This window comes from Myotis brandtii, unplaced genomic scaffold (genome assembly GCF_000412655.1).
Source record: "Myotis brandtii unplaced genomic scaffold, ASM41265v1 scaffold521, whole genome shotgun sequence".
Classification (NCBI taxonomy): domain Eukaryota; kingdom Metazoa; phylum Chordata; class Mammalia; order Chiroptera; family Vespertilionidae; genus Myotis; species Myotis brandtii.
The window spans coordinates 232,403-252,324 of record NW_005369870.1 but is presented as its reverse complement, the minus strand read 5'-3'; the positions used below and the strand labels follow the sequence as shown (position 1 = coordinate 252,324).

General features: G+C 35.5%; 1 protein-coding gene across 1 annotated transcript in view; it reads right to left on the bottom strand.

The window, feature by feature from the left end:
• The window catches only part of MYEF2 (myelin expression factor 2), a 36,469-nt gene that overhangs the window by 15,439 nt on the left and 1,108 nt on the right, over positions 1–19,922 (bottom strand). Inside the window, 8 exon segments of the mRNA XM_014548787.1 lie at positions 5,267–5,330; positions 5,450–5,499; positions 6,026–6,179; positions 6,855–7,046; positions 12,373–12,466; positions 12,580–12,587; positions 13,810–13,862; positions 15,085–15,293. Coding sequence (XP_014404273.1) covers positions 5,267–5,330; positions 5,450–5,499; positions 6,026–6,179; positions 6,855–7,046; positions 12,373–12,466; positions 12,580–12,587; positions 13,810–13,862; positions 15,085–15,293 — 824 coding nt within the window.

Below are 19,922 nucleotides of genomic sequence, written 5' to 3'. Positions count from 1 at the left end.
TGTGCACTGGGCATCTAGTACCATCTATAATAATAAAAGCATAATATGCAAATCGACCGAATGGCCAAACAGAATGACTGTCCAGATGACCATGCTATGACACGCACTGGCACCAGGCCAGCCAAGGTGGTAGGACGTGATTGGTCGGGGTGCCCCGCCATTGCCCTATAATCACCCCGCAGAGGGAGGCCCAGGCTACCTGGCCAGCAGCTATGGTGGGTGGGCGGGGCCTCCCTCTGTGGGGCAATTGATTGCGGGGCTCCGAAACTGCGAGAGGGCGTGGGCCAGGCTGAGAGAACACCCCCCAAGTGCACGAATTTTGTCCACCATGCCAGCCTCTAGTTTATAAATAATGAGAGATGTTTTATGAAGCAGTGTACCTTATATCCCAATTAAAGGCATATGGAAAAGGACTAATAAGATACCAAGAGGATTTTGAATATTATATCACCTTATATGTGGTATACATATCTGAAAATGACTTTCTCAAATTTTTAGAACCACTTAAAATCTAAGAATTCCTTTTAAAATGGCTCAAATAAAACTGAAAAGTCAATTACCATGAAAATATTGAATAAAGAAAATGTTATATTATCTACTTTTATCTTTGACATAAATACATATTTATATTTACAATAGAGGCCTGGTGCATGAAATTCATACAAGGGTAGGGTACCTAGGCCTAGCTGGCCATCAGGGCCGATTGGGGCTTTCCAGCTGCCGGCCGGGGCCTCCCTTCCCTGGCTGCCGGCTGCTGCCTGAGGCCTCCCTTCATTTCACACCGCCACCTGGTGGTCAGCACACATCATAGCAAGCGATCGAACTCCTGGTCTCCCGGTCGAACTCCAGAAGGGACACTCTGCATATTAGCCTTCTATATATATATATAGATGGTACTTAAGTGTTTTCACATCTACTATCCATAGATGAGGAAATTTTCGCAGGGGTCGCCTAAGACCATCAGAAAACACATATATAATTACGTATTGTTTTTGTGATTAATCACTATGCTTTAATTATGTTCAATTTGTAACAATGAAATTGGGGGTCACCACAACATGAGGAACTGTATTAAAGGGTCGCGGCATTAGGAAGGTTGAGAACCACTATAATAGAGGATTTACTTTTTATATAAATAAATGAGTATTAATAGTTGAAAGGTAAATTGGGAGATTCTGCATAAAGCCAAGATCTTGAAAGATAACACCCTGAATGAGAAGGTAAACTTGGTGGAGATGGGAAGAATTGCCCTATAAAAGAAGGGGCAATATTCAAAGATACATGTGCTGAGAATTTTCTAGCTTATCCTTTAAAAAGAGTATCCATTTTATGAAAGCTCAATAAATAGTAATCCACACCACTCACACTATAGTGAAAGTGCATACCAAAGACAAAGACCTTTAAAATCAGCTATATGAAGAACACAGCTTACCTATAAAGAAAGGACAATTCAACAGATAGCTGACTTAATAGCAACAATAGAAGCCAGATGACTGGAATATTTTCAAAGTGCTAAGAGAAAATAACTATCAATCTTAAACTATATAACCAGTAAAACTATCTTTGCAGACAAAATTTAGAGAATTTACTAATAAAAAAAAAATTAAAAAAATAAAAATAAAAAAGCTCCGAGAGAGCTTTTAAAATATATGCTTTAGGAGGAAAAATTAGTGCCAGGGTCTAGAGAAATAATGAGACAAAAAAATGTTAAGTACAGTGGGGACCTGACTTATGAGTGTCCTGACTAACGAGTTTTTCAAGATACGAGCCGTCTCTCGGCCGAGTTTTTGCTTTGAGTTGCGAGCTAAAATTCGGGTTATGAGCCAGCTTCAGATACCCCACCGCTAGTTGGCGCAGCAAACGTCACAGTGAACGCCACAACATCAGCCCAGCATCACGTGTCTCACTCGTTCACTTTAAGATTTGACATACGAGTAATGTGAGTTACGAGCTCCGTCACGGAACGAATTAAACTCGTAAGTCAAGGCCCCACTGTAATAATAATATCTGACTTGTGTCATTTTAAAAAAGCAACATAGAAATAAAACACTGAGCAATAATAGCATATAATTCAATAGAAAAATAATTAGAATGAATGCATTCAAAGGTCACTCTACTATTGAGTAAAAGATAAGTACATTAACTTGAGACTTTATAAAGCTATATTAAAATTTCTAAGATAACCAATAAAAGAGAAAAAGCAAGAGAGTAGAAAAAAAGATAATGGGAATTAATCCAAATAAATCAATAAATGTGAATAAACAAAACAAAGCTGTTCTATCTATATTAATATTAGACAAAAGACTAATGAGTAGTTACTAAGTAATAAAATCACTCTATAATGAAAAAAGTTTGATTCATTGGGAAAAAATATATTTTCTAAACTTGGAAGCACTTACTAAGTTAGCTTTAAAATATTTAAAGTAAAAACAAAAAAATAGGCAAATCCACCACTCTGGTGGGAGATTTTACTATCTCTCTCTCTCTCTCTCTCTCTCTCTCTCTCTCTCTCAGTACTTGACAGCACAAGCAAAAAAAAAAAAATTATTAGGAGAGATATAAGACCATTTAAATGACTTAAAAACTTGATTTACTGGACATATACAGAATACTACATACACCAAGCATACCTGGAAAATTTATTAAAATGTGCCATATATTAGTTAGGCCAAAATGCAAAGTCCAAATTAATTCTAAAGAATCACAATGATATAGACCATCTACTCTGGTCACAGTTAAGTTAGAAAACAAGAAGAAATCCTAGTGGTAATTTAATAAAAATTAAATCACAATAAAAATACTCCAGAAAAAAACTTGTGTATAGTGGCTAAATTTATAGTCATAACTACTTATACTAGAAAATAGAAGATGCAAATTAGTGAAATATTCAACTTAAGGAGTTAGGACAAAAATAAGTGACTAAACCCAAACAAATAGAAGAAAATACTAAAGCTTAAAGCAGAAATTAAGATACAGAACACAATGCCTCTTTGAAAGCACTAATGAAAGTGAAAAAAAAAAAAAAAAAAAAAAAAAGAGAGAGAGAAATTGCAAACTTTTGAAACTTAAAAGATAGAACTATAGATATGGCAACATTTTGAAAGAGACCATTTTATGCCAATAAATCTTTAAATGGATAAAAATGGAATAATTCTTAAAAATATAGAAATAACCAAAAGTGGCTCAAGAAGCAATAGAAAATATGAACAGTCAGTAGTTAAAAATCTTCCCCAAAACAATATGCCAAGACCAGACTCTTTTACTCGTAATTTCTAGCAAACATTGAGCAATCATTCTATTAGAAAAAGAACACACACTTCCCAACTTAGTATTATTTCTAATAATAAAAATTAGAATAACTAAAAAACAGAAAAATATATAAAATGTGATATTAGCAGTTAAAATGAATGAACTAGAGCTGCATGTATCAACATGTAACTGAATATCAAAGAAATGATGTTAAACTAAAAACAGCAAGTTGCAGAAAAATATATATGATACGATGTCACACACACCAAATTTTAAATCCAGCAAAATAAATCCATATAAAATTTATGGATGTATAAACATGTAGTCAAATTATTAAAACCTAAAAGATAAACACTATTCATAATAAGTTGTTTCCTTAAGTTATTTACCTGGTGGGAGGTGAGCAGGGGAGTAGAGAAATCTCAACTTTATCTATAAAATTTTATTTTTAAAAAATCATCTAAAACAAATATGATCTATGACAGAACTAGTACATTGAGTAATTTTAAGTTTGTTTGCATATTTAAAATATTTCATTAAAAATTTTAATAATAACCAAAGAAGGTACAGTAAGACAGTTCAAGAGGTAGTATTTATTGAATGCTGATATTATCTGACAACTGTGTTAAGTGCTTTATATATATACTAGAGGCCTGGTGCAGGAAATTCGTGCACTGGGGGGTGTCCAATCTGGGACTTTTTTCCCAGATTGGACACCCCCCAATCTGGGACATCCCTCTCATAATCTGGGACTGCTGGCTCCCAACCACTCGCCTGCCTGCCTGTCTGATTGCCCCTAACAGCTTCTGCCTGCCAGCCTGATCACCCCCTAAACACACCCCTGCCAGCCTGATAGACGCCTAACTGCTCTCCTGCCGGCCCGATTGCCCCCAACTGCCCTCCCCTGCTGGCCTGGTTGCCCCCAACTACCCTCCCCTGCCAGCCTGGTTGCCCCTAACCACCCTCCCCTGAGGCCTGGTCCCCGCCAACTGCCCTACCCTGCTGGCCTGGTCACCCCTTACCGCCCTCCCCTGCCGGCCTGGCCACCCCCAAGTGCCCTCCTCTGCTGGCTTGATTGCCCCCAAATGCCCTCCCCTGCCGGCCCAGTCGCCCCAACTGCCCTTCCCAGCCAGCCATCTTGTGCCCACATGGGGCGGCCATCTTGTGCAAGGGTGTGATGGTCAATTTGCATATTACCTCTTTATTATATAGGATTAACTTATGCAATACTCATGCCAATCCCATGAAGTAGGTACTATTATCATCCTCATTTTACAGATGCTCTATTGAGACACATGTGTTAAGTACACTACATTGTGGTTTTATAATCCTTTGGAAAACATTTTGATAATACTGATCAATGAGTACACTTTGAGAACCTGTAAATCTACTTCAGGATATTTATCTTAAGGAAATAACCAAAAACATACCAAATATTTGTAGACAAAAGTGCGTGAATTACTGTATTTAGGGGAAAAAAGTTAGAACACCTAAATATACAAAACAGTGAAATAGTTATGGAACATCCATATAATAGAATATTATACATCTGATAAAAGTATTTGGAAAGAATTTTCAACATGGAATAATACTTATACTTTATGTTGAACAAAAAAATACAAAATTATTACATGGTAATTCTCAACTATGTAAAAAATATACATAGAAGGAAAGACTGGAAAAAAATACCAAAAAATGTTATAATGGAGGTTGCTTGTGGGTGGTAAAATTACAAAGAGGTTTTTTTTCCCCCTCATGTATATAAACTAACCAAATTTTTTAGTATATATATTGTATTTTTACAATGAGGAAAAACTACCAAAAAGAGAAAAAAATGGCAAATATTTATCTTCTCAGTCTTCCTAATCAATCATGCCAAACTATCTCCATAATTCTAAACTAATTCAAAACCTTGGGCAATCTGGAATGAAAAAAAAAACAAAAAAAACTCTTCTGCTTAGCACATAATGAAATTGAAAAACAATAGTTTGTATTGTTTTTAATGGCTTTTACTTACGTGGTAATTGTGGTGTTTTACTGTCATGTGAACGATAGTCTTCATGAGGGACAGACTTGTCATCCTATTTGTAAAAAAATTGATTATAAGGTTACTATATAATGAAAATGATCTGAAATGTAGAGGACAGCAGATAAAAGATTTGAAAAGTTTGGAGAGATGAAGTGATATATAGGAACTCACCATTTTCACATGCATAGGTCTATCAAACAAAAACTGCCCATTGAACATAGCTGTTGGTTCAGTCAAGGAAAGCCAGTTAAGACAACTATAAAATTATACTTGAATACAAACATTTTTAATAATCCTATTGAGTCAGACTATCTTTAATATTTTACTCATTTGTATTAGACTCTTCCATATATTCAAAAACTTCAATTCTTTGTTTTACAGTTTGATTTTATATATAAACTGTAATCTTTTAATTCAATCATTGAAAAATAAAAATTAACAAGGCTTCATTTAAAGCAATTGTATTAATTTACAATAGATTGCATAACTGTCAAGAGCATGTATATACACAATTAATTGTGGCAGGAAGAAAAAACAGAAAAAGGTTCATACCAGGCCTGGGCAATATAGCTAATTCAAGTTTTAAGAGTGACTTTAGTACTTGGACATAGAAAAGGTTTTACGTACTGGAGACTAAAGTCTAACACATATTTCTAAACCAGGAAACCTTAAATTCCAGGACTCCCAAAAAATGGTATTAAGCTTCTTCAACCTTATTAAATAATCCTAAAGTGTAAATCAGGATACAAATTGCTTGAACTGCTTCAATTGCTTGTTCAAAAGTGACTGTGCCCATTCCTCTGCTCTTGCCATCTTTGTCTTCTTTAATATCTGCCCGCTTTACAGTTCCAGCTATGCTGAACACTTCCTTTAGCTTCTTCCAACCAACTTTGAAGTCAAGCTTAATATAAAATTATATAAAGTTATGTACCTAATAAAACCCTCCCCATTTATAAATAATAAACAAATCTTTTCTAAACTCTCAAAACTATAAAGAACTGTAATTCTTGTTAAGCAGTATATCAATAATATTCAAATAAAAAGATCTTAAGTTGTTTAAAATTAGTTAAGCTACATCTATGTTGTTCCTTATCCTTAATTTTTTTTAATTCCAAAAACAGTCTCTCACCTACTCGATCCTGTTTTGTACATTTGAAATTTGCACACCTATTTTTACTGAAAGAAATTCATATTTTGGAAAGTATTGTTGATCACTGACTTTCAAAAGCTTAGAACAAATGACAAACCAACTACAACATGCACATTCACAGACATCAAATATTAAAGCTAAGGAAATCCATTTACCAATATGAACAAAAGTCACATAAAATAAAAGAACTGCTAAGTGTTTATAAATTCCACAGTTCTTTTTAAAAAATTCTAAATGCTTTTATATACACTCTATATAATTAATATATATAATTAAATTAGGTTTCAGCTTACAATAATTATGTTTGGCTTACTTTAGTTAAAAATAAAATGTTCTATAAAGCTATAACCCATTTATCTAAATAAATAATCTCATAATTAGAACTATATCTGAATGACAAAATTTTAGACTAAAGCTTAAACTTACATTAGCAACAAAAATTGTGGAACCAAGTCTACCAGCCTGCAAATTACTGATAACCTCAGGAGGAATGTTTGGATTATTCAGAATGGAAGGTGGTAAATTCATCAACCCCGATCCCACATCGGGTACATGTCCTCCTGGAAATGATCCTCCTGTTCGTTGCAATGCCCTACGAGCATTTTCTCCATCAGGATCCTATAACACACATTGAATGTTAAATGCCACTAGATACATCAGAAAGTCTACACAATTAAAACAACAACTTCAAATTCTACAGTAGCTATCCCATCTGGGTTAAATTACTGGCCCTCTTAAAGAGTGAGCTTTTTTTCTCATCCAAAAACTTCAGTCCCATAAAAACCTGTGGACAGAGGACAGATAAAGGATTACAGTCTCCAGGAATGTAAATTAAATACCTCTTTCCAATCACTAAAGTCACTTAAGAACTTGAAATTAGTTTAATTTTTCCCTGTACTAGTGTAAAAATATAGCACACATACACATAACTCAAACTCTTTTCTTTCCCAAATTCACTATTAGTGAATTGTTACCACTACATGACCAATGCAGACAAACTGAGACTAACTCAAAGCTTTTATAATAGCAGAACAAAATATTATAAAACCCAGGAATATTGGGGTAGAGGGGAATTATGACAATGTGCAAATTTCACTCCTGAACAAGCAAAATATAATTATCCACTTTTCAACCTCTTTCCCTCCTCAACATGATTATGATGTAAGATGGGGGAGGAGGAATAAAGAAAGGCTAAGTGTCCCAATGAAGAATGATAGCAAACAATGGGGTTTTTTTTACTTAATTAACTTTATAAGAGAAATATTCTACCTTTAAATCAAAGAAAAGTAAGTTCAAACATACTTCTCACTCATCTCACTAGATGAAATGCAAAAAATAAAAAAGCCAAAAAGCACATAAACACATTAATAGGCTATTGCATCTGCAATACCAAATGATTATGATATACGTAAGCATCAACTCTACTCTGCTGGCCTGTCTGGGAATACTAATAAAAAGAAAGTTTGGTGACTTTAATACATTCCCTAGGTAATAAATTCTCTAGGAAGGCTGGGAGAATAGAAGGTGAAAAAGTGAATGCAAGAATAAATGTATTCTGGCTTCCAATATATTGTTTCACCATGAAGAATAAAAAGAAATACAGAAGTAAAGAAATAAGTGTTTTTAGAGAATGCTATAAAATAATAAATGTTTCAGGTCTAAGGTTTCAAAATCTTGCACAAACACAAAATTTAAGATTGTGGTTACCTATGAAGGAGAACACAGTAGAATAAATGCTTCATGAACTATTAAGATAGGTTGTTTGTTCTTATCGTAACATTAATAAAATATATTACTAGGTTTTGATTTGTGTTTTATATACATAACATATATAAACATATACACATATATAAAACATATATACAATACAATTTATATAATACAAATTGTATATAACATAGTTTTTATTCCTCCTTTTCCCTTGGATGTCAGCATGCTAGTTACTGCCTGCTATTGCTAAAAGAAAGCCAATAGTAAGTTTACAACTGTTACAAACCCCCAGTGAATTATATGAAGTGAAATTCTAATACCTGTCAATGAATCCTAGAAATAAACTTTTCCTTACCAGTGATGGCGAACCTATGACACGCATGTCAGAGGTGACACGCGAACTCATTTTTTTGGTTGATTTTTCTTCGTTAAATGGCATTTAAATATATAAAATAAATATCAAAAATATAAATCTTTGTTTTACTATGGTTGCAAATATCAAAAAATTTCTATATGTGACACAGCACCAGAGTTAAGTTAGGGTTTTTCAAAATGCTGACACGCCGAGCTCAAAAGGTTCGCCATCACTGCCTTAGACTCTCACTAGTAGGTCTCAGCACTGACCCAACCACCCATTGGAAAATCAGTTATTCCCAGAAACGGGACCTTTAGTGATATTAATCCAAAAAGTTAACTGAATAAAGAACATCTCATCATTTACTTAGGCCAAACTATACCATTAATTCCTCTTAGAAAGGTTTAAAATGGAAGTATGCTTTATAGGCATGGATCACATAACTCTATTTTAGGGTCTCTGAAATATTATTGAGGATCTACAATTTGCTAAAACTTAAAAGAAGACAAACTATATGGACCTGGTCTTTAGAATCCAATAAACTTTGTTTCCAATTAAAATTAAAGACACTAAAAATCTAGAATACTTGTCTTCCCAGTTAGAGAAAAAACTAACCCAGGTTCAAACAGGATTAGAGGAATTCAGAAGCAAACTTGAATAAAGGGGGTTTGGGATACCTGTATATGTTGGTAGCATGGCCTTTCATTTTAAGCTATAACAGGCACTGATTATCCACAGTTCTGCTTTCCTTGGCTTCAGTTACCCACAGTCAACACAATTAGAAAATATTAAATGGAAAATTCAGAAATAAACAATTCATAAGTTTTAAATTGTGTGCTGTCCTGAGTAGTGTGATGAAATCTTGTGCTGTCTCACACTATCCAACCTGGGACATGAATCAGACCTTTGTCCAACATCTTCCACACTGTACACACTACCCACCCTTTAGTCACTTAGTAGCACCTCAGTTATCAGATCAACTATCATGGTATTACAGAATCTGTGTTCAAGTGACCCTTATTTTACTTAATCATGGCCCCAAAGTGCAAGAGTAGTGATGCTGGCAATTCAAATATGCCAAAGGGAAGTTGTACAGAGCTTCCTTTAAGTGAAAAGGTATGTATGGGTAAAAAAAAACAAAAAAACTTAGTATATTTAGGGTTCAGTACTATCCGTGGTTTCAGATATCCACCAGGTGTCTTGGAATGTATCCCTTGCTGATTAAGAAGAATGGAACTACTGCATTATCAACTCATACTCAGAAATAAGATAATAATGACCAGTAACATCTCCACCTTGGACAGGAATAAGGACAATAGTAATTATTATTACAGCTAATATTTATTATGTAGTTACAATATTTTGAGCACTATGCTAACATTTATTAAATGCTATATTCATATATCAACTCTTTGATTCCTTGTAACACTATCAATAGGTTTTAGTATTATTCCCATTTTAGAGATAAGAAAATAAAGAAATACAGAGGTTTACCATGTATCTCATTTAATCCTCATAAAACCCCTATTAGGTAAGTATTATCTGTAGAACTATTGTAATTACTAAGGTTTAGAGAATAAGTAACATGCCTACTCACACAGCTAAAAGGTGATAGAGCTGGGACTCAAATCACTACTATACTAAGTTAAATTGTGACTGATAGTACTGCTCTATTACCAATGATTAACATCTGTGCTTCTGGAGACTCTTCAGGATCTCGAAGTTATATCCTCTATCCTTTTTTAATACAGACTTTAACAAAGATATATATATCTGGTCTGGTTTGTGATCAAATTATTCAGATATGATTAACAATATGAACTAAAGGAAGACAAGAAAATGACTGCTATTCAAGCTAATTATTTCTAAAGTCAATTATAGCTAACTATAAATAGTTTTTTAATATATTTTCTGATCGTTCTTTTATCGATGTATTTATATTGCAACAATTCCACACAAAGGGAACATCTCCATTTTAGGGGGTTCCACGTTCCAGTTATAAATTTCACTAACAGACATAACTTTAAAAAAATTTTAATCTAGTATAATTTCATGTTAATTTTGTTAAAAGTGAGTATCAATTTTATTCAAATCCATAAGGTGTTTGCCTTATTAAGCAAACTTTGATTACCAACTACAAGAAAATCTACTATATTTCTCAAGTTAAACACAATCTAAAAATTGAAAATGTTTACATCAAATAAAATCAGCACCTAAAGTATGTCATCTATAAATTTTTTTAAAGAATAGTTTATTTATTTTTTTAGAGAGAAGAAGGAGAGAGAGAAACATCAATGTGAAAGTGCAACATCCATCGACTGCCTCCTGCACACCCCCTACCAAGGATGAAGCCCGTAACTGGAGCATGTGCCCTTGACTGAGAATAAAACCGGCTAACTCCTCGTACACAGGACAATGCCGAACCGAGCCACACTGGCCACAGTTTGGGCTCTTAAATTTATTTAAATCGTGTACCTCTGCTTATAATAATTTGGAGCAAATCAAATATATAGGACTACAGGCCCGGTGCACAAAAATTTGTGCACTCGGGGGGGTCCCTCAGCCCGGCCTATGCCCTCTCGCAGTCTGGAACCCCTTGGATGTCCACCTGCTGGCTTAGGCCCACTCCCCGGGGGGAACGGGCCTAAGCTGGCAGTCAGACATCCCTCTGGCAGCCCGGGAGCCCTCGGGGGATGTCCACTTGCCAGCGGGGATCAGGCCTAAGCTGCAGTTGGACTTCCTTAGCGCTGCTGAGGAGGTGGGAGAGGCTCCCGCCACCACCGCTGTGCTGGCAGCCATCGGCCTGGCTTGTGGCTGAGCAGAACTCCCCCTGTGGGAGCGCACTGACCACCAGGGGGAAGCTCCTGCATTGAGCATCTGCCCCCTGGTGGTCAGTGTGTGTCACAGTGACCAGTCATTCCCAGTCATTTTGCTGTTAGGGTCAATTTGCATATTACCCTTTTATTATATAGGATAGAGGCCTGGTGCATGGGTGGGGACGGCTGGTTTGCCCTGAGGGGGGTGCCAGATCAGGGTGGGGGTCCTGCTGGGGTGCCTGGATAGCCTGGGTAAGGGGCTGAGGGCCGTTTTCAAGCTGGCCACAGTCCCTTCAGGGTGGGAGTCCCCACTGGGGTGCCTGGCCAGCCTGGGTGAGGGGCTAATGGCTGTTTTCAGGCTGACCACACCCGCTTCAGGGTCGGGGTCCCTACTGCGGTGCCTGGCCAGCCTGGGTGAGGGGCTGAGGGCTGTTTGTAGGCTGGCCACAGCCCCTTCAGGGTGAGGGTCCCTACTGGGGTGCCTGGCCAGCCTGGGAGAGGGGCTGATGGCTGTTTGCAGGCTGGTCAACCCCCCAGTGGGGACCCTCACCCCATGTGAGTGTGGCCAGCCTGGGTGAGGGGCTGAGGGCTGTTTGTAGGCTGGCCACAGCCCCTTCAGGGTGAGGGTCCCTACTGGGGTGCCTGGCCAGCCTGGTTGAGGGGCTGATGGCCGTTTTCAGGTTGGCCACGCCCGCGGGCAGGAAGCAGGTATCTGGGATTTATTTATCTTCTATAATTGAAACTTTGTAGCCTTCAGTGGAGCTCAGGGCTGGCAGGGCAGGTGGGAAGATTGGCTTCCTCCATCACCGGGGCAACTCAAGCCTCCTGCTCACTCCAGCTCTGTGGCCGCCGCCATCTTTGTGACGGAGTGACCGAGTGATGGTTAATTTGCATATTACTCTTTTATTAGATAGGATAACTGCTTAAAGTCAAATAGAAAATCATGTACAAGCAAAATTATCACCAATAGATAATGAGCATCTATGCTAAAAAAAAGTACTCAGATAAAAATCCAAACATTATATTCAAATGTTTAAATTATTCCAAATATAAGAACTCTTACCTCTTTAATATTCAGGGGTCTTCCACTAAGATCATATTTGTTCATCGTTTCTAGTGCTTTCTTTACAAATTCTTCATCTTTAAATTCAACCACACTTAATTGAGAAAAAAATTGGGGGGAAATTTTTATGTACTAAGGTTATTATTTTTTTTTTTTACAATCAGAAGTTTAAATTTGACTTAAGATACTTAAAAAAAAAATTCTTACCCACAACCCTATATCCAGGTAGATTTGTCAATATATGCAAAAGAGAAAAAGTTTTATCAGTAGACGAAGTTAATGGTAGAGTCTAACATGTAAATCATTAAAAGCAATCAGTTAATAGTCATTTTTTTCTTTTATACCTCCAGAACATAAAAGGCAGTGACCACAATTTTTCTATAATTTTAAATATACCTATTTAAGATAGTAGGATCTAGTGTAATAAGCTTGAAGCACATTTTAGATGACTCTTCTTTACTTTTAAACTAATATAATGTAATTGCACAAATTCAATCAAAAGTAATTCAAAGAAATAATTGAAGACTCCAATATACCTGACCTTACATAGTTACAAATATTTTTAAAAGCTATATTGTATACAAATAGTTTTAAATGTATATTTTTCAATTTTATAAAAATCAAAATAGGAAATATTAATCTCACTTTTAACTCAGTTCTCAAACTGGCTGCATACAATTTAACAGCATCCAGTCTCAAGAATGCAAAAAAAAGTCACCTATGTTAAAGAAACAAATTTATAGTATCATTTTTTAAAATAATTCCATGTCATTATTACTGTTCAAAGTGACACTGGATGTAATGACAAGGTTTTCATGTTTCATGCACCCAACTGTTTTTTGCTAATAAAATTAAATACTGTTAAGAGCTTTCCAGTCTTTCTTCAGCATATTCTTTTCTTGCTGCTAAAAATCAAAATTGACTACCACCCAGTCCCTTCTATGTCAATTTAATCATCAATGTCATTCATACCAATTGGTCAGAGCACTGCCTCTTATGTCATCCTGTAGGCTACCAAATTAGGTTTTTTCAATATAAATTCCAAACATACATTCCAAATCAGCACCTTTAAGTTATAGGCCTCTCATAGGACTTTTAGGGAATATTATCAATTCAGTGACTTTAAAAATATCCTTGAAGACATCAAAACACAACAAAAAAAATCCTATATTAAAATCTATTGTCTAAGAAGAAGCATTACCTAGAGCATTAAAAAAGTGAATGCCCTTTATGAGCATTTACAAAACCCATCCCTTCCAGGAAGCTAGCTTGATTTGTATAAGTGTCAGACTTACTAATATAAAGCCTCAAATCTTGCATAATAAAGTAAAACAAAATGAAACTTAAGTTTCCAAAAAACTGGTACAAGTATTATACAAAAAGTAAACTGCTGAGGAACTTTTAAACCTCAAGCAGATTACTGCCCACAGCACTTACCCTTGATTTTCCTTCCGCATCCTTAAAGAGCTCCACGTATGTAACCTCACCAACTACATAAGACATACAAAAGGAAGATACCAAGAAACAATACATTTAAACACCAGTATCTTGCTTTACTGCACACCTGTGCACAACTCTACAGAAAAGCACCTATTATTCACCAACAATCAAAACCAGACCAACATACCTCCTGTCAATGGCTCTGTAAATTTAACTAATTTTCAGAAATGTACATCATCCACATTCTCTAAAAAAGCTAACCACCATATTAACCTAATTCATACTACAGATCATATTTTGGCCAGCATGATATAGTTGGTGAACAAATGCACATATACATACAAATGGTCCCTTAGCCTATCATATTAAAACATCAACATTAGCACTTTTCAAATAACTTTAGTCGCCTACACACAACAGCTGTTTTAAGGTGACTTCCTACCTGAATGTCTTCAATCATGTTTGCCATCAAACTAAATTTACAAGTCATGCTTCACAGCAAGCCACACACTTTCTAAATAAAGTCAATGAATAAAACCAATCAAATAGTTGTCACCTTACAACAGATACACCAATGCAATTTTTTTTAAAATTTATTAGAGATCAGCCTCAAAGCCAAGTACATAGTTTGCAGGACTGTTGAAACTCGATTTTTCAAGAGATAACAAAACTAACTTTTACAAGATCAAGTATTAAAATTATTTTCCCCCAAAACCAACCATGTATATAAAATGTAGTTTTTCAGGTTATTCTGAAAACAAAACTGCAACAGCAGTAACGCAATTTTTAAGTTGAACTGCAGAGACAGCATCATCGCATTCATGACAATGCAAACAAAGTGAATTCCACAGCCAGATTCCAGACTCCACCAAGATAATAACAAAGCAGCTTTTGGGAAAAAATTATCAGACCTTATTATTCATACTTTAACAGCTAAATGTATTGCTTAACTAATGCAATAGCCCTTTAAAAATCTATAAAAACTTCAACTAAACAAAGCAATCACTTTAACAAAATTCTTGGTGGCATGCATATGCTGGCTCGCTACTATCCTGCTAAAATAACAAAAAGAAAAAAACTTTATTTATCCATGCTATCTTGTAATGAAATTGTGTCAAGTGAAAGAAGAGGAAATGATTAATTCATGTGTCAAGAAATAAACAAAAATCAATTATTTGAGTCTGTGTGGCTCAGAGGTATAAAAAAAAGTTTGCTTAGTTCCCTCCCCCTTCAATGTGATTATTCAACAGTGGGTTTATCATAGATGTTTACCTTTTTCTCTCATGAGATCTTTAATAGCTTGCCATTTCATGTCATATGGGATGTTGCTAATGAAAACTCTGTTACGATTTGGACCCTTCTTCTCTCCAGTGCCTGAATTCTTGTCTTTTGAATAAGGATGAAATCTATGGGCCTTCTTATTTCCTGTAGATTTTTCCTTTAATTCAGATTTCTCTTCTTTCACTGATTCATCATTCTCCCTATGAATTAAAAATAAAACAAAATGGAAGTCTATATTAAATATTCAATATTTATCACTTCACTTCACAATACTATCCACTAAGTTAGATCTCAGCAAAGCAGCTGGAGAATCAGACTGCTGGCTTTGAAATTACCCAATGCCATCTCTCAAAGCAAGGATTTGGGCATATTACCAAAATTCTCATTTCACAATCCTTTTTTTCTATATTATATAGCTGCAGCATCCAAAAAATCACCCAGTTTTTCTCATCATAATGCATAATAAAATGTTATTGGAACTTTAGAGGGGGAAATGCTTGATTTTATTCCTACAGTATGTAAAACTGCCACCTTTAATGGAGAATTAACTTTCTGGGCCTTATTCAGAACTCTAAAAAATTATTCTACAAAATGATACCTTGAAAATTTTCATCTCTCAAAGGTTAACAGTTTCTTCCCAGAACTTTTCTCCTCCACTGATGAAAAATATAGTTAAAAAAACATAGGTATATCTACATATCTGTACATGTATATACTCCCATATGACTCAAAATTTTTTCTATTTTCAGTTTTGATCAACATAGAAAACTGGTAACTTATCCTAATATTTTCATGCTCAACATTTTCAGTTTTAACCTATAAACCAGGATTGGACACATTACAGAATCATGTCATTTTTATTAGTATTATCTGTAATAGAGGGATGGAGTGGAGGAAGGGAGCAGTACTTAAATATAACACCAACCAGAATTTTATAAAACTACCTTTTAATGAGGCCCTAACTGAAAAGTTATTTAATTTATAAAACTATAATCACAAGTCAACTATGTGATGCTATCCATCAACCTTTTTTTGGCTATAAGTATACACTTAAAGTAAACCCTATAGATAAAACTTTAAATATATATTTTTAAAATGCAGTTTACTTTTCAAAAGGAATCTCTTTTTTTTACAGATATAACAGATTTATTTTAAATCACTAATTACACTAGTGAATTTAAAATTAACTAAAACTTTGACTTTAAAGCAATTTTTCATGAAAATCTCTGGGAATGGCACCCAAGGAATCTAAATTTTTTTAAACTTTCTGGATAATCCAATAACCAATCAGGCTTCATAATCCAGGGTCTAAATTATCTTCTAAGCCAAGCAATTGTGAAAACATATACATTGCAGTGCTCCACACACACTAGAATCTTGTTCCATGACATATAGAACTTTCACACACCACTTTTCTGAGCAAGAAAAAACACAGCCAAATGTGATTTATAAAACTCTACAAAAACAAAAACTATCTGTTGTTATCAGTAGCATCTAGCATTGGTGACTGCACATAACATGTGCTCAATAAATGTTAATTCTTAAATGAGCTTACAGTCAAATGGTGGATATTAGGACCACACTTGCTTTACCACTTTTTCAGACCTTGAAAGGGACACCTTCACTGTCAAACATCTTCCCTCATCAAAAATGGCACAGCTTGGAAGGGATCATCTCACCTGTCCAACTCTAGCAAATACCAAAAATGGCAACGGCTCATCTACATGAATAATTAAGACTACCTATGGAAGGCAGATTAGTTTAGAGCCAAAGGCATGGTCTGATGAAGACCTTAAGCTACAATTACTCAATTTCTGAACTCTTTCTATGTCCTAAATACATTATGGAAGACATAGTAAAAATATATGTACAATCTCTTAGGAAAACAATGCTATGTAATATGAAAATACTGGCACTATATCCAGAAGTTCATGTAATAATTCCCAAACTATTCATTTAGACAAACCTTCCTCTTAATGTACTTGCAATACTGACTGTGACTATTCTTTTTCTTTTTAATTTTCATTGAATTTATTGGGGTGATATTGGTTAATTAAGTTATACAGGTTTCAAGTGTACAATTCTATAATACATCATCTGTATATTGTATCATGTATTCACCATCCAAAGTAAGTCTCTTTCCATCACCACTTATCCCCCCTTTACCCTCTTCTACCTCCCCCCAACCCCTCTCGCTCTGGTAATCACCATATTGTTGTACAGACTATGACTATTTTAAGTCACAAGAATGTTATCTACTCTTATGATTGAATTATGCCTACCCAAATAATAACATAAATTTCTGAAAAAATCAATAATGAACATCAAACAAGAAAATATAGTTTTAATATGATTTTAAAAACATAAAGCTATAGCATGAGTTCCAAAATTAAGCCCAGTTCCATTCTTTACTCGTAATATGATTTTTAAAAATACTACAGACAGTCCTCAGGTTACGTCAGACTCGATGTACATCATTTTGTGGTTACATCGCCATCTCCCATTTATAAAAAAAAAAAAAAAGTTCTTCATTTCGACGTATGTACATATGTGCTTTGTTTTTTATTATTTATTTACCACAAGTAAAGGTCAGGAATTGTTATCTTTCTTTTAAATTTTTTTTACTGTTTCACTTCATTACTGCTGTGTATGTGCTCCATGTGAGTGACGTAGGTGCTTATGTAGGTGGGTCCGACCTATGGCGAAAATCACGTTACTTCGCGCTGTAAACCCGAGGACCTACTGTATTCTACTTCAACTATTTCACCCTTCTCCAATGCTTAATATTTTATATTAGTACCCTAATATAACTCTCAATATCCACATACTTAATCGACCTTGAATAATGAGGAGTTACAACAACACTATTTTTCCTCCTGATATTCACTTAAGAAAAAGAGAGCTAGGATACTATTTGGCACAAAGAAAAAGACAACGACACCTAGGAAAACACCTTTAAATTCTTGTCCAAAGTTGTGAACATGCTCACTAAATCCCCTGTCTGAGTTTCATGATCATAAAAGTTCACTTCTAGATTTCTTAAATAAATATTTATTGGGTCTTTTTAATCATAATAACTTGGGGATAAAAGATGAGGAAGACATAGTGGTCTCCATCCTGTGACTATGGATTAACCTCAGCAAAAGTCATTTCAATCTTGATAACAAGAGGCCCTGTGTTCAATTCTAAGCAATATATATTTTAAGATAATATTTGGTAATTTTATCATCTCTATGAATTCTTATCATTAATAAATATATGGAAACCAATTGAAGTTTATGCCTTGAGTGTTAACTACTCCTATTGGTTCAAAGGGTCCAAAAAAAATGGTTAGATTGCTAGTTACTCAGTGTGAGTAGGTCACCCATGCTGGACCATTACATATTTTTATGGACTAGAGTAGACAGTACAAGAAACCCCAGAAAGTAAACTGACCTCTTCACTCAACTTCTTGGAAAAGAAGATAACAGAGGGATGAATAATAAGCAATATGAAAAGGATCTGCATTTGGATTTACTACATTTCTTCACCTTGCATTTTCTTTTTCCAATTAGAAGTTAAAGAGATTCTTTTTCCACCTCTCTCCTCTCCTGTGTAACTAAACCGCATTTAAAAGGGATTAGAGACTTTTGGATCTGATGGAAGTTTAGATACCAGCTTTACCTGTTGTGGAAACATACACATTGCAGGGCTCCACACACACTGGAATCTTGTTCCATGACATATAGAACTTTTCATATCCAAGTAAAGTAGGGCTTCTCTCTGTAATCCAAGGCTATCCTTTTTGTTCAAGAGAAAAGGGTGGCAGACCCATGTTTAGATGTTTTTAGAAAGCACATTTTAAATGTATCATTTCACTGGTTTGCATTCATATTTATGATGCCAAATCCCTGAAAGCCCACGTTTTGGCAGGCATGCAAGGAAGGGCTTCAGTCACTTTTGGTTCCTCAGTTACTGAGGTGCACCCACATTCCTTCGCTTATACCTTCACCTCTATTCTGGCTAAAGATACTGCCCATCCTATTCAAGCCAAATTGAGAGCAAGAGTGCCCTAACCAACCTTATGTGCAGTCACCCCTTAAACAAACAGACTGGTCCCGATTTACTACAGTTTCAAACAGTCTTACACAAAACAGAAGAAAGGGCATGTTCCTGGTCTATTGTAGTATGAGCATATGGTCACTGCTTTCTACTCTGAAGAAGGAAAATAACGTTTTCACTAAAAAACATCATACTTTCAACCTCAGGTTTAAAGAGCTGGGCATACACAAATAAATGCCTGACTTCACATACCCTCTTATAACAAGAACAAAGGGGCGGGGTAGGGGGGGTAACATTTCCTTATAGTCACTAGAAATTTATGATGCATTCGCGTCAACTCCATTCTTTGGAGGCTCTAGTGACAGGTGTAATCTTAAAAGTAGTGCATTTCCTCCAATTAAGAAAATATTGCTATGCCATTTTACCAAATTAAGAACCTGCCATCACACACTGTTTTAAAAAAAAATAGCCTGCAGGGATTGACACACATTTGAGGAGCGGGAAGGGCAAGCAAGGCACATTTTTCTCCCCCTTTTTAAAGTACCTCTTCCCATTCTAGGGTAACACAAAGGATTCGGTCTCGCAGCGCATTGTTCAACTTCCCCTGGCTATCTATCCGTTCAGAAATTCGTCTTTACTTTGAAAAACAACAGAGCAACCGAATGCACGGAGCTCAGCACGAGGCCCGGCGGCCGGGAGGACATGTCGATGATGTCATCCCTAGATACTCCCTAGTGATGAACACCAACTGCGGGCCTTTAAAAGCCGGCGCTGCCCGGGGACCCCAC